Source organism: Choloepus didactylus, chromosome 2 (assembly GCF_015220235.1).
Source record: "Choloepus didactylus isolate mChoDid1 chromosome 2, mChoDid1.pri, whole genome shotgun sequence".
Lineage (NCBI taxonomy): Eukaryota > Metazoa > Chordata > Mammalia > Pilosa > Megalonychidae > Choloepus > Choloepus didactylus.
The window spans coordinates 148,732,435-148,748,784 of record NC_051308.1 but is presented as its reverse complement, the minus strand read 5'-3'; the positions used below and the strand labels follow the sequence as shown (position 1 = coordinate 148,748,784).

Below are 16,350 nucleotides of genomic sequence, written 5' to 3'. Positions count from 1 at the left end.
CACAAAAATAGAGACAGTGAAATTATACCTAATCAGCCCTTCACTGAAGTGAGAGAGGGTCTCAAATGATCACTAGTTGAGTCTTTTCCTATCTCCCTTACTAAAAGATGTTCTCTTGCCTGCTTTTGAGAACCAGAGCACGTTAAAGGACTTACATTATATTCAAATTTGTAAAACCCTTGAAGATGTGTTTTAGTTTTCAAGCTGCTAAAACAAATTGATTGGTTTAACTACAGGAATTTATTGTCTCAGGGTTTCAGTTTCCAAGACCAGAAGACTTGGCTTCCTCCCAGGGTGGGTGTGTGGGAATATACATGATGGAGTCTTCTTTCTCTTCCGGGTTCCATTGACTTCCAGCTTCTGGCTGGCTTCTCCTTCCACATCCAACTTCTGTCCAACTTCTGTCCAACTTCTTTTGCTTATAAGGACTTCAGCTACATTGGATTAAGGCCCACCATCACTCAGTTTGGCCACACCTTTACTAGTAACGTTTTCAAATTCCTTTTTACAAATGGGTTTATACCACAGAACAGGGATTGGGACCTGAACATGCTTTTTTGTGGGGAACATGATTCAATTCCCAGCAGCAGGTTTTGCTTTGCTCAGTAACTTGGTGTCAGTTAGTCTCATTAGAAATATGATATAAAAGCACCAATTTGATTTTCAGAGGGAAGGGTTTCATTCCTAAAGACTTGTTAAATTGTTGCATTTAAAGAAATTTCAGCAGTATTCGTCTGAGATCTCTGTGAAGCAGACCTGAAAATGGGATGAAACACTCAATGGATGCATTAGGGGAAATGACTGTCAGAGGAAATGGGAAGAGAGCCTGGGGAGGCTAAAAGAGCTACCAGAATTTTCTTTTATTTATGCAAGTCTGATCCTTGTGGGAGGGTGGGAGGAATGAAGTGCCTTAGGCTGTGGCACAGTTCTGCGGAGATCTTTAGGAAGTCCTTGGGCCAAAGTCACTTGTTGGAGTCCCAGGTTCTGGGTCTTTATATATCCTTACAGTGCTGTCCCTGGGGGGAACAACCCATGGGAAGCTCAGCAGCTAAGACTCTTGGTCAACTGTGCTCTCCCTTGATTAGAAATCTGAGAGGCACATTCTCATGGTCTCCTCCACCAACTTATAGAATTTAGTTTCTATTCTTTGTGTGGAATCTATTTTGACCTGCTAAATTATTAGCCTTTTGAAAGACATGGCTCTATTAAGTATTTTTGGCTACTCATTTATAAACCATTCTTGGAGAAGTTGAAGAATTGTAATATTTTTATGTTGTCCTATTTGATGCTTACTGGTTTAAATTATGAATAAGAAATTATAAAAGATGGAGACTGACTTTTTTTTCTCTTGAAGCCTCTAATATTTCCTCCTCTATGTATAAATCTTAACTAATGACTTTGCTTCCTATTTTATTGAAACAAATAGAAGAAAATTTCCACAGGCACCTACTGTTTCATCTACCAAGCTATCTACACATGGGTCTGTTTACTTTATCTTCTGTGCCCATGCTCTTAGCAAAGGCACATACCTGTACTTGGGCACTCTTTCCCTCTGACATATTCAGTGCTCATTGCTTTAGCAGTTTTTCCTCTTTTTTCTATATGTTCCCTTTCTTTTTGATCATTTCCCATTAGCATATAATCATGTTATTATTTCTCCCACCTTAAAAACCACCTTCATGTCACCCCACTCTCTTTAACTGTCAATCCCATATATCATCTCTCCTTTAAAGCAAAATTCGTTGAAAGTGGTTGCCACTCACTGTCTCCAGTTTCTCTGTTCGTTATCTTTCCTGAACCCACTTCAGCCAGGCTTTGCCTTCACTACTTCAACAAAACTGCTCTTGTTATGATTGTCAGTGACCCTTAAGTTGCTAAATCCAGGGGTCAGTTTTCAGTCCTCTTACTTTAAGCAGCATTTGACAAAAATGGATCTCTTCTTCCTCCTTGGAAAAAAAAATACATTATTTTTCTTTCAGGACACCACACTTTTCTGATTTTACTTACACCTCACTGGTCACTCCTCAGTGTCCTTTTCCTCATTTCGTTGACATCTAAATTTTGGTGCGCGACAGGACTTAATTGAGATTGCATCCAAGATCATGCCTTTAAATACCACATGTTCTCAGCCATTTCTCTTGAATTCTGGACATATGTATTCAGCTGCCTACTCAACCTGGATGTCTTGAGGACATTTCAAACTTAATTGCCAAAACTTTTATTTAACCCCCTTCCCCAAACCTGTTCTTCAGTCTCCCCCATTATAGTTGAAAGCAACTTCATCCTTCCAGTTCAGGTCCCAAAATTAATGTCTTGTCTTTCTTTTACAACCCGTACTTAAATCATCAGAAAATCTTGTTGTTTGCTTCCTTCAGAATAAATCCAGAACCTTACCCACTTTAAACCACTCTACTCCTATCACCCTGTACCCAGCCAACCTCATTTCTGCTCTGGGTTGTTGCAGTAGCCTCCCAAAAGATCTCCCTGCTTCTCCCCTTACTCTGAGTCAGTTTTTTATCAACATAGAAACCAGAGTAATCTGTTTAAAAACTTGTGTCAGGTCATGTAAATCATATGCCCAGAACCCTCCATTGTGTTTCCATCTCACTCAGGGTTAAAGCCAACACTCTTATTGTAGAAAATAAGGCATATAAGATCTGCATTCCCATTCCCCCACACCTACATTTCAACTTCTGCTCTACTTCCCCTTCTTTATTCAGCTTCCTCCTTTTCTTGGAATACGTCAAGCACATGCAAGCTCAGGGCCTTGGACTTTTTAACAACTGAACCCGATACTGCACTAGTTCTCCAGGTAGGTGAAAATGATAGGGATGTGAACAATTTATCGTAAGTAATAGTCAGGAAGACAGAATAAAAACACAATTGTGGTAAATGTAGAGTTGGAACATGAGGAAGTTATCTTCTGATTACTTCTCTTTAAGGGAAGCATGGTCATTAGTTCAAAGGAGGATGAACAGAAGGCAGTGTAAGTTTAAAGTAGAAGAAGGTATGGGAAAGTTAGCTGGATTAATGGGATACTGAATCGTATAGGGCTAAGTAGCATTTAAGCCTTCTTATGTTAATAGGCACAAATTTTAAAGAATGAACAGTCGGCATGGTTATGTGTTCTTATTTTCCCCACCCTTCTTCAGCTTCATGGGAAGAGTTGGTGGACAGTTAGATATAAAACCAGGGTAGTGGTTAGGTAAAGCAAGAGAGGGCAAGGACAGTAACGACATGGAGGGTGTTTGCAAGGAAATGATTATAATGATGGTTTATGAATTCCAAGATGTGTAAAGATGGAAAGGAAGACAGAAAGGGGGTGAAGGATAGTAAACATGTGCCAGAATCAATATTGAGGTCTCCGGGTTGGAGGTAGGGGTTTTAAAAAAATGATTGAGCATGTGTACCAGAGGGACTGAGCTGACAGGGCTAACCGTTGGCAGTGTTACAATTATTGATAATGACAACAAAGATTGCTGTGGGAGTAAGTTGTTCAGGTGATATGGAGGAGAAAGTCATGGGAAAGAGAGGTCAAAGAAGGAGTTCTAGGGTATTGGAAGGATTATCTGAATGGTCATTAATCTAAGATTTCATTAAAATTTTTAAATACAAGATATTTCCCAAATACACGTTTGCATCTCTCTTTAAAAAAAAAAGAACAAAACCACAAGAAAACAAATCCAAATAAGTTGATTTTTTAAAAAAACTTACAAATAATTCTTCAGTTTATTTGGGGAGTAGACGTTATTGATCCTGAATTGTAAGTTGGTTCCTTAGCTCCATGAAGCTTAAAAATGAAAAGTTCCTTTAGTTTTACATGAATTAAGGGGGGGGGGGGTCAGTTACATTAGATCTTCAAAAACATTTTTGGTAATAGTTTGGTATTCAGAAGTGCTGGAGAAACTTTGGCAGAAAATCAGAGCCATAGAGAAAGCCCAAACTAGGACAGCAAAGTCATTCTGCTTTTTAGTGAGGAAAATTCTTTGATGGGACGATTGTGACCCTTGGTACTTTACCAACAGTACTTTATTGGGACTTCATTTGGATGTAAGGCTAAGTATGAAAGTAACTAGAAAGACAAGGATTGAATATTAAAGAGTAACTTCAAAAAATTACCTTTTGTGATATACAATAATTATTTTCAATTAGATGTCATTAAAAATACCATAGTAAAAAGATTGAGTAGATGTAGTATTTATTACTTGTTGCTATAACAGTAGAATCTTGGAGCAACATATAATGCATTCTGTCTATAGTGTGGAATGAGTAGATGTAGTATTTATTACTTGTTGCTATAACAGTAGAATCTTGGAGCAACATATAATGCATTCTGTCTGTAGTGTGGACATTTAAGTTAATGCTGATGTCAGCTCTAATTTAGATCATTTTACTTGTGTCATTAGGGAATAAGATAAAATTACTTTTAGGTAAATAACATTTTACAAAATTTAAAAAGAGTGATGGAAGGAAACTGAAAATGAGAACTTTCTTGAGTTTAAATATAAGATGATGAGATTTAAATTAGGGTACACCACTGATGGAGAGAACATTTCACAGAAGTTTGGTATTGAAGCAGGCTAGAACAGGGACCCGAGAGGGGAGAGAAGACACCGAGAAATTACAGAAGAGATTATACTTGGGTAGTAGTCTAGAATTAATCCATGGAATAAGACCAGTGCTAAATGTAGAGAGAATAAGGAAGTGAGGATAAGTTGCCTATTTTGATAACTTGTTATTCTTCTACATTTCTAATACGTTGATGGTTTCAGAATACTGCTTATAATCTTCTCCTCTCAACCTTTTTCTATAGACTCAAAGAATTTGCTGGCATGGAGTAGGGAGAAGTATGATCTCATACTTTGAAACTGAAGGGTATTATCTTTGCAAATCTAAGACTTCATGATTTTAATTCTTATACCTTAATTTAATAACTTTTTACTTCATATTGTGTTATTTAAAATCATTCCTTGATTGCCAGCCATCTTTTCTCATGTTTCTGGAGTTGTTGTTTTAATCACTAAAGTTAAGACCACTGAAGGCTAAATTGACTTCATGTCAGGAATGTTGTAAAGAGAGTTTAAGCCTTGAATGGGTGTTGGGTTAGGCAATTTTTAATTTTGAGATTTTTAATTTGTTTCTTTCATCAAAGCTCCCCATTGACCAACAAAATTTTTTAGCCCTATATTTCTCTGTGGTAAAAGAAGTATGTCATTGTGAACAAGTTATTCTCAAGAGTTTTTCATTTGGATACTTAGAACATAAAACTGGCAGTGATAATAAGAGTTAATTTAGCCAATACATTTTTTTAAAATTTATTTTTTAGAGCTGTTGTAGGTTTAGAGAAAAATCATGCAGAAAGTACAGAGTTCCCATATATTCCTCCCCTGCCCCCCACCAAATTTTCCCTATTAACAACGTTTTGCATTAGTATGATTACATTTGCTGTAGTTGATGAACCAATATTATTATAATTATATTATTAAAGTCTGTTGTTTACATTAGGGTTCACTCTGTGTCATATAGTTCTGTTTTGTGTGTTTTTTTTTTTTTAATTTTGATTGCAGTAGCATATATACAGCATAAAATTTCCCATTTTAAACAGTTTTAAGTACACAGTGCAGTGGTATTATTTGGATTCATTATACTTTGCTACCATTAGCAAAACTTTTCCATCACTCCAGTCAGCAGCTATGAACCAATTAAGTATTAATTCTCCATTTCCCACCCCTACCCCCTGCCCTTGGTAACCTGTTTTCTAATTTCTGACTTTGAATTTGCATATTCTCATTATTACTACAGGTGAGACTTTTTGGTCGCTAGACAGGTATGGGAAGATAATTTAAACATTTTGGGCCTCAATTTCCATGTTTATAGAATGAGGGGTATGGGACCGTTGTTTACTAATAAACATTATTAAACTTATTTACTAAATAATGTTGTGTTACAATAGAAAGCAAATGAGATTTGGAGTAAGAACTTTGAGTGAATTTCTTAATTTCAAGAAATTCACAGTTCCCTCATTTGTAAAATGCCTTCCTTATCAATAGGTAACACCTGGGAATATATGTGACAACAGTTTGTAAACTCCAAAGTGCTATACAAGTAAATGATTATTCAGTAAGCAACTGTGTGCTAGGCTGTCATGATATTCATTTTTATCTCTAGGTTCTTTTCTTTTTCTACCATTTATCAAGTCCTTGAAACCCATAAATATACTTACATCATTGTGAACAAATGAAGCTATTCTAAAGGTTGTTTAGGAACTGGTATATAACATGAAAAACTTGAACTTTAGTGTTTTAGAATTTAGACTGATAAGATTGTATTAAGTTCTTTTGCTTCTTCAGAATGGATGTGTGTATTTTGTTGGGTTCTGCTTAGAGAAAAAGGTAACTTAAGTAAAATATTTTGTAAAATTACAGAATTTAAAATGAAAATTGGTTCACTGATATTTTAACCTTTCAAGTGTGAATCTTGTTTGGATTGTTTACCCTTCACTTTGCCTTTTTATTATTTATATGAATATTGCTAAATTATCCTCACTTCCTTTCAAAATTTAAATCATTCAGCATTGAAAGTTTGTGATGTTTATACTGTTTCTTAATGTATTATATGTCTGGTCAAACCCGGATATGTCATTCAGTGGATTAAATAAAATTTAATTTAAAAATGCTTCTTTTATATTTAAAATTTTATAACATTTAACGTATATTTGACATGAATTCTTATCTACAATTTGTGAATTTAAGAGAAAACACATATGGCTATCTAATATGGTAATATTTTTAAATTTCTGTTTCTAAACTGTGTTTTGGAAGTACTGTTGCTGCAAATCAGATTTTTTTTCACAGTGGTTAAACAAAGCAAATAATTTGTTTCACATGTAGCCCAACTTGGATATTTTGCCTTTATGCTGCACTTTAAAGTTGATTGCTATCTTTTTTACATGGCTGTTTATTTGGGATCCATTTACTTAAAAACTAAACTATGGTACAGGCATACTTCGGAGATATTGTAAGTTCGGTTCCAGAACACTGCAGTAAAATGAGTATCACAATAAAGTGAATCATACGAATTTTTTGGTTTCCCAGTGCATATAAAAGTTATGTTTACACTATACTGTAGTCTATTAAGTGCGCAATAGCATTATGTCTAAAAAACAGTGTACATACCTTAATTAAAATGTGACACAGAGACGTGAAGTGAGCACATGCTGTTGGAAAAATGATGCTTATATAGACTTGTTCAAAGCAGGTTTGCCACAAACCTTCAATTTGTTAAAAAAAAAAAAAAATTCTGTGAAGCACAATAAAATGGGGTATGCTTGAAGAAAGATGGGGGTGTAAAACACTCCTGGGTGCTGATCCTCCACAGAATCTTTGAACAACTGGCAAAAAGTGGCAGAGCCATCTTTCTCAAAACTCTGGAAAACAGTTTAAGGGTGTAGTAACTGCATGAGTGCCTAATCAAGAACACTTAGTTTTAAAAATGTGGGAGTAGCTCACCATTGTGGGTCCTTTTCCAGAGGGAGCAGAGTAACCCCTGTACACATACTGGAGGGCCTGTTTGTGCCACTCTGTCAGACAGCATCCATCCTGAAGGACTGAACCAAAAAACTTATTTCTGTCTCACCCTCCCAGAACTTTCCCTGCTAGCAGCTGACAGCTAAAGCAGATAAGACACAATTAAGTCAAAGCAGCCTGGGGCAAAGGGTTACCTGCTTTAAGACCCGCAGTGGTGGTGGTGGTGGGGTCTGTTTCCTGGATTGTAGAGGGAACATTCAGATTCCTGTAAATGGGGGAATTCCTAAGGCCATGAGCACGGCCACAGGCCAGTGCAAGACCAGGACAAGATGCAGGCTCAGAAGAGACGGAAGAGGACCCTGCACTTCACTTTTGCCTTGAGCTTATCTGAAAACATATAGGATTTTAGACTTCCTAGAAAGGCTACCTACAAATATTATACCTGCATACTTAAAACATTTGGAAGCAGAAATTTCTAATTTGTTTCAAAGTCAGGTTCAGTGGGGTTTAACCCAATTTGTTAAAAGTATAAAGATGCAATGTTTTCAGCTTGGTTCTTCAATTTCAAGAAGGAAAAAAGTTCAAAGAATCTTGATCAGTTGTCCAAAGTCAAACATGTGGTAAATGGCAGAGCCCAAAATTTTAACCCAGGTATATTTATTTCTGTTCAACTAAACAGTCCTTCGCTGAGTGCCTGCTGTCATGCCAGGTCCAGTGTTAGGTCTTGGGAATCTACAGTTGAATAAATATTCACTGTTCCTGCCCTCATTATAATATGTCAAGTGAATAAAATAATTTTTAGGAGGCTCTGGAACCTAGAGAAAGACCACTTACTCCAATGTTGAGAGTTCAGGGAATATTTTCTGGAGGATATAATGCCTGAACTGAGTATCAAAGGAGGAATAAGATTTAATTACAAAAATGTGTTCAGGGGACAGTGTTGCAGCCAGGGGGCACCAAATGAGTAAAGGCATTCAGTCATAATGTAGCATGGTTTATGCTGAAGAACCTATTTCTAGATCTTAAAGGGTGAGGTGGGTGGGGTCCAGGCAGAGAAAAGCCTTATATACGCATTCACTGGTTAAAATAGTTATAGCGAGTAGGAGTAGCTGTAACAAATATCATTTCTATGCCCTTGTGTACTCTGTGGCCTAGAGACTTGCCAGCCAAATGGAGCCTGCCACCTGTTTTTGTAAATAAAATTTTACTGGAACATATATACACACAGATTATTTGTGGATGAAATTTTAATTTTCAATGCATTCTTACCTTCATTTCCTAGGATCAATTCGACAGTTTAGACAAGCATACACAATGGGGAATTGACTTCTTGGAAAGATATGCCAAATTTGTTAAAGAGAGAATAGAAATTGAACAAAACTATGCAAAACAATTGAGGTAAGTTTAATTTTTTTATCAGTTCTTAAAAATATTACGTATATAATAGTTGAATATTAGATAATTTTAGATAAATGTGGTATTCCGGAGGTTAAATTCTATGTTTTTCAACAGAATTAGATTGAATTAGGGAGCTTTTTTTAAAAAAAAACTTTTTCTTTTGAAATACTGTCAGACTCATAGGGCAGTTAGAAAAATAATACAAGCCCCATACAGAGAACTCCATCCTACCCTTACTCCCCAGATACTCAGATCCACCAATTTTAACATTTTGCCACATTTGCCGTATCATTCCATCTATCCGTCTGTTCATCTGTCTGTCAATCCATTTCTGAACTCTTGAGTGTAGGTTGTATGCGTCATGCTCCTTGAACAATAGCCATGTATGTTTCCTAAGTACAGTTATGTTTAAGAAATTTGACATTTATATAAAGCTTGCAGTCTATATTTCAATGTTTTTCATATGTCCTAATGTCCTTTTGAGGATTTTTCTCTTCCATTTTTAAATCCTATCTAGTATCATGTATTGCATTTAATTTCCATTATCTCTTTAGTTTCTCTCTTTCTCTTTTTTTAAATTGCAGAAACATTTATACAACAAAAATCTTCCCCTCTCCACCCCTCCCAAGCATACCATTCAGTGGGAGTAATCACATTTGCAGTGTTGAAGTACCCTCAACACCATCCATTACTAGACCTTTTCCATTCCCCCGCTCCAGACAGAAACTCAGGACTCATTTTGCATTAACTCTTCATTGCCCTTTCCCCATTACCCCTCCTAACCTGTAGTCTACTTTCTGTCTATATGAGTTTGCATATTGTCTGATATTTTGTTTATGGTTACCATGGGGCTTAAATTTAATGTACTGAATTTGTAACAATATTGTTTGCTCTTATACCAACATAATCCCCCCCACCTTTATGTAGTTATTGTCAAAATTTGTGTGTCTTTGTATTATGAGTCCAAAACCATTGATTTATCATTACATTTTTTTTTATTTTGAAATAAACTCAAAGTTATATGAACAGTTGCAAAAACAATACTAGCCCCATACACAGAATTCCATCATACCCTGACCCCCTCGATAGCTCAATCTATCAACTTTAACATGCTATCACATTGCTATTTCTTTCCCTCCCTCCCTACCTCCCTATCATCCATCATCTGTTGCTGTCTTCCGAACATATGAGAGTTAGCTGCACACGTCCTTGAACATACATTATAATTCACATATACACTTCCCATGAACAAGAACATTCTTTTATGCAATCCCATTAAGCGCAGCTAAGAAGTACAAGAGATTCAACAATGATACAAAGCTTACATTCTATATTTCCTTTTCCTTATGTCTCAACTGTGTCCCTTTGAGCCACCTGTCCTCTATCCTCCAGTCCCATCCAAGTTCATCCTTAGCATTCAGTTGTCATCTAATTGCTGTCTTTTTTTTTTTCTCACTTGTGGAAACATATACACAGCCTAAATCTTCCCATTCCACCCCCTGCCTAACCTTTCATTAGTGGGATTAATCACGTTTAGAATATTGTAATGCTCTTTCCCACCATCCATTACTAGAAATTTCCCTTCACCTCAAACTGCAACCTTGCACTCATTTCTTAACTCCCCATTGCCCCTTCCCCCATTTCTCTTAACCCAAACTCTACTTTTCATCTCTATGGTTATATTCTTTGATAATTTCTTTGTGTTTACTGTGGGGCTTAAAATTAACCTCTTAAATCCATATCAATCTTGTTTTTCTTTGATAACCACCTTCACTTCAATAGGACACATAAACTGTGTTCCTATACTCCTTCATTCCCCCACCTTTATATCGTTGTCTAAAATTACATATTTTACATTGAGTTCAAAACCACTGATTTATCCTTAGAGTTTGTGTATTTTATATCATCTAGGAAGTAACTAGTGGAGTTACAGTTCAAAAATTATTGACTTCTGTTTGTATTCCATTGTGGTTGGAGAATGTGCTTTGAGTGTATTCAATTTTTTTTTTAATTTCTTGAGGCTTGTTTTATGTCCCAACTTACGGTCCCTTCTGGAGAAAGATCTGTGACCACTAGAGAAAAATGAGTGTCCTGGTTATTTGGGATTTAAGGTGCTATATATGTCTGTTAAAATTCTCTATATCTCTTTCTCCTTTCCCTGTCTGTCCGCCGGCAGGGCTCCCCTCAGAATCTGAAGTAGGGCAGGTCTTTTATTGGCAAAGTCTTTCAGCATTTGTTTGTCTGTGAAAAATTTAAGCTCTCCCTCAAATTTGGAGGAGAGTTTTGCTGGATAAAGTATTCTCGGTTGGAAATTTTTCTCTCTCAGAATTTTAAATATGTCATGCCACTGCCTTCTCGCCTCCATGGTGGCTGCTGAGTAGTCACTACTTAGTCTTATGTTGTTTCCTTTGTATGTGGTGAATTGCTTTTCTCTTGCTGCTTTCAGAACTTGCTCCTTCTCTTCAGTATTTGAGAGTCTGATCAGAATATGTCTCAGAGTGGGTTTATTTGGATTTATTCTATTTGGAGTTCGCTGGGCATTTGTGCTTTGTGTATTTATGTTGTGTAGAAGGTTGGGGAAGTTTTCCCCAACAATTTCTTTGAATACTCTTTCTAGACCTTTACCCTTCTCTTCCCGTTCTGGGACACCAATGAGTCTTAAGTTTGGACGTTTTATTTTATTTATCATATCCCTGGGATCCATTTCGATTTTTTCAATTTTTTTCTCCATTCTTTCTTTTGTTCTTTCATTTTCTGTTCTGTGGACTTCTAGGACACTGAGATGTTGTTCAGCTTCCTTAGTCTTGTATTGTGAATATCCATAGTCTTTTTAATTTGGCCAACAGTTTCGTTTATTTCCATAAGATCTTCTGTTTTTTTATTTACTCTTGCAATGTCTTCTTTATGCTCTTTGAGAGTCTTCTTTATGTCACTTATATCCTGGGCCATGGTCTTCTTGATGTCCTTTAAATCCTTTGCCATGTTTTTGTTCCTCTGTTGTAGTTCTTTGATTAATTTTGCGAGGTATAGTGTATCTTCCCATATTTTGATTTGTGTGTTTGGAGTTGGATTCTCCATATCGTCTGGTTTTATCATATGCATTAAGATTTTATGTTGTTTTTGGCCTCTTGGCATTTGTTTTGCTTGATAGGGTTCTTTCAAGTTGTAAAGAAAAAGGGATATCGATCTAATTTTTCAGGGACACATTTTGGTGACGTACACTTTCTCTAAACAACAGATGGCATCTGTGAGTCACCTATATCCCTCAAGTCAGTTCTCAACCTTGTTCTCGCGATGTTTGGGGAAATGATTCTTGTGGGTTCAGTTGGAGAACTCAGTTTGGGTGTGTTGCTGGAGCCATCTGCCCTAAATGTGGGGCGCGTGTATGGGTGGCCAGGGAGGAAGGTCAGTTTTAATGTTCAAATCCCCCTGGATCCCGGAGATTCAAGACCGCCACAAGAGTCTAAGCCTTCATTTCATTTCAGCCCTAGACCCTCTCTCTCGCTGTCCCACAAACAAACTGGACTTGGCATAGCATCCCTGGGTTCTCCAAGCAGATCCCCCCTCCCAGCCGCGTTCCTCCAGGAGCTCAGCCGAGGGAATGCCGTGCTACGTCACCAGTGCGTGCCGTCCCACAAGGGAAGCCCTGGGCTGCCGGGCCGTGTGGCGGCGTGCTGTCAGCCTGAGGCAAAAATGGCCAAACGGGGCATCTCAGCCCCCTCCTCCTTGCACAGTTCCTCCTTCCCAGCTCCGGGACGACTGGCAGGGCTCTGAGCTGTGGGCACGGCCCCGGCAGGAGTTTATGCAGCCCTCCTGGGAGGCCAGCTGCTAGTCGTAGGGTTTTTTTCTGCTTCCGGCTCTCCCTCCGTTCCCTCGGACCGAAGGGTATCTGCTGTGGCTATCTTCCCGGCCAGACACCGAGAGGCCGGCCCAGCCCCCTCTTGCTGTGTTTACTGCGTGGTTCCGACGATCGCAGATGTAGCTGCTCCTGGGTTTTGCCCTTTTTTTTTTTTTTTTTTTTTTTAAAAGAGCCAGCCGGTCTCCAAAGGCTGAACCCTGGCTTCCCCAGCCCGCCGCGCGGCTGCGGGTCTTCCAGCCAGCTTACTCACTTGTTTCAGAATGCCGACTCCCGGTTTCACCAAGTATACAGCTCCTCTGGAGCTAGGAGCCGTCGTCCAGCTGGTGCATCGCTGTAATCGTTATTCTATCATTACATTTTATGCATATTTGCCTTTTAGATCCTTTAGGTAGTAAAAAGTGGAGTTACAAATAAAAAATATACCCATGTTGTTACCCTTATTGGAGATCTTTATTTTTTTTCACTTTGTTTTGATCTGTTTTCTATTGTCCTCAATCTATAGAACTCTATTTGGCATCTCTTGTAAATTTGGTCTAGTAGTGACAAACTCCCTCCACTTTCATTTATTGGGAATGCCTTAGTCTCTCCTTCATTTTGAAAGACAGTTTTGCTGGATATAGAATTCTTGGTGGGCAATTTTTTACTTTCAGCACTTTAAATATGTTATCTCACTGCCTTCTTGCCTGCATGGTTTCTAATGAGAAATCAGCACTTCATCTTATTGAGGCTTCCTTGTATGTGACAAATTGCTTCTTTTTTTTGGCTTTCAGAATATTTTTTTTGTCTTTGGCATTTGATATTCATTGTATTGATTATAATGTGACATAATGTGGGTCTGTTTAGGTTTATCGTGTTCAGAGTTTGTTGAGCGTAGGTAATGTCTCCAGGCTTCATATCCTGGCACTGCTTCCCCTTGTTGCCTTAATCCTCAGGTTCTATTCAGTACCATCCTCTCTATCCCCTTAGCTCTATATTTCATATCACCTTATACCAACAATTCTGGGGAATAATGATAGTCTTCTGTGTTAGTACCTTTTGGGGGCAAAGAAGAAAAGGAAGTAGAATAAGGGAGAGAGGGGGGTGGAAGGAGGGGAGAATACAAAACTGCACCAACTTGTTTTCACCAGAAATCCCAGCAAATGTCTCATTGTGTCATACTGATTCTGGTAGGATATGTGCTTGTTGTGAACAATTCACTGAGTTGGGGATGTATGGATTAATTTATAGCTAATAATGGGGGAAGAGTAGTTACCCAAAAGGAATTTTAGGTAGTGTTTCCAGAAAGAAGGAGGAATATTTGAGTGGTAAAGCACATATATATACTACAGTAGCCCATGGTTAAACTACCTGATGATTGAGTGTAGTGATGGAATAGACTGTTATGATGAATAGGTTACTGTTTCGGTTTGCTAAAGCTGCCAGAATGCAATATACCAGAAATGGATTGGCTTTTACAATGGGGGTTTATTGGTTCACAAATTTATTGTTCTAAGGCCATGAAAATGTCCTAATTAAGGCATCAGCAGGATGATAACCTTCTCTGAAGAAAGGCCAATGGCTTCTGGGGTTCCTCTGTCACATGGAAGGCACATGGCTGACATCTTCTGGTCCTCTCCCAGATTTAGCTTCTGATTTCCCTGGCTTTCTCCAAAGTGTCTCTGGGCTTTTGTCTTAGCACCTCTAAAATGTCTCTGCTTTTATCCTATCATAAAGGACTCCAACAAGGGGATTAAGGCCCACCTTGAATGGATGGGGCCACATCTCCATGGAAACAACCTAATCAAAAGGTCCTACCCACAGTAGGTCTGCCCCCACAAGATTGGATTAAAAGAACATGGCTTTTCTAGGTACATGACAGATTTAAACCAGCATAGTTACTTAGAGTATTTTTGTAATGATATACTAATGCTAATACTAATTATGACATTTACTGGAATAGTGACATTATGCTAATGTCCTGATCCATTTCGCTCTTCTGTGTTTTTAAACAATGTTTTTTTCACATGGAGTATATGAACAAGGAAGTTACTAGTATATTTATAATAATGGTGATTACATTTCACCTTTTTAAAAGTTATAATCTGGAAACCTCACCTTCTAGAAGTATTAAGGGCCTCTGAGAAGTTAAAGTAGCAGTCATAAAATGTACTCATGTGTAAACAAGTAAACTTTCCTTCATTTAATTTTGCTCATTTAATTTTTAATTTGATCCCAATTCTAGCAAATTGTTGAAGTGACAAACAGTAAAAGTGTTTTAAAATTTCAAAAAGCGCATGTAATTTAATTTAGGGTTATTTAATGTAGGAGAGAATAATGCTATCTACTTCTGTAGCCCTAAGGATATCACTATTACAGCAGCCTTAAAAGAATGGGTATTGTTAAGGTTGAGGCTGTGTTCTTAAGAAAAAAGTTAAAACATTATTCTAAAGAAGACGGGACTTGGCAGTGTCTTTCAAAATTAAAAATGTGTCTGCCCTTTAATCCAGTACTTTCTTCTCTGGAAAAACCCAAGTGTACAAAGATGTATGCATAAAACTGTTAGCTGCAGGGGGAAAATACAAGTGTTAGCCTAAAAGTTCCTGTCAGTAGCTGAATGAGGGGGCAAAAAAAAAAAACAACAACAACTCCTGTGGTGTTTGTAATTTAAAAATTAAGTCTACCAGCATTTTTAGATTTAAAAGGATATTTGATCCACAAGTATAAAAAGCAAGTTGCAGAACTGAATATACAGTAAGACTTCCTATCTTAGTTTGTTAAGGCTGCTATGATAAATACCACACAGTGAGTTGGCTTAAACAGTGTGAATTTCTTGTCTCATGGTTTTGAAGGCTAGAAGTCCAAAATCAAGGTCTCGACAAGCCATGCTTTCTCCTGGAGTCTGTAGCATCTTTTGCTGCAGTCCTTGGGATTCCTTGATTTTATTCTCTTATCTCCGTTACCTGGTTACTTGGTCTCCTCCAGTGGCTCTCTCTGGCTTCTGACTTCTGACTTCTGATTGATGCCTGAATTTCCTTTCCTTTATAATGATTCCAGTCATATGGATTGAACGTTCCTGCCCATTCAGTTTGGTCACTTCTTAACTAATAACAACATATTCAGAAGGCCCTGTTTACAAATGGGTTCTCACCTACAGTAATGTAGATTAAGATTTTTTTTTTATTCATTTTATTGAGATATATTCACATACCATGCAGTCATACAAAACAAAGTGTACATTCAATTGTTTACAGTATCATTATATAGTTGTTCATTTATCACCAAAATTAATTTTTGACATTTTCATTACCACACATACACAAATAATAATAAAAATTAAAATGAAAAAGAGCAATGAAAGTAAAAAAGAACACTGGGTGCCTTTTTGTTGTTGTTTTTTTGTTTGTTTGTTTTTTGTTTTTTTTTCCTCCCTGCATTTTTCTACACATCCATCCATAAACTAGACAAAGGGGAGTGTGGTCCATATGGCTTTCCCAGTCATATTGTCACCCTTCATAAGCTACAGTTTTATACAATTGTCTTCAAGATTCATGGGTTCTGGGTTGTAGTTTGATAGTTTCAGGTATTTAC

General features: G+C 37.4%; 1 protein-coding gene across 4 annotated transcripts in view; it reads left to right on the top strand.

The window, feature by feature from the left end:
* FNBP1L (formin binding protein 1 like) overlaps positions 1-16,350 on the top strand; it is a 132,023-nt gene that overhangs the window by 59,873 nt on the left and 55,800 nt on the right. For all 4 annotated transcript variants that reach the window (XM_037826616.1, XM_037826614.1, XM_037826613.1 and 1 more), the window contains exon 2: positions 8,809-8,924. In XM_037826616.1, coding sequence (XP_037682544.1) covers positions 8,809-8,924 — 116 coding nt within the window. The remainder of the gene's footprint in view (positions 1-8,808; positions 8,925-16,350) is intronic.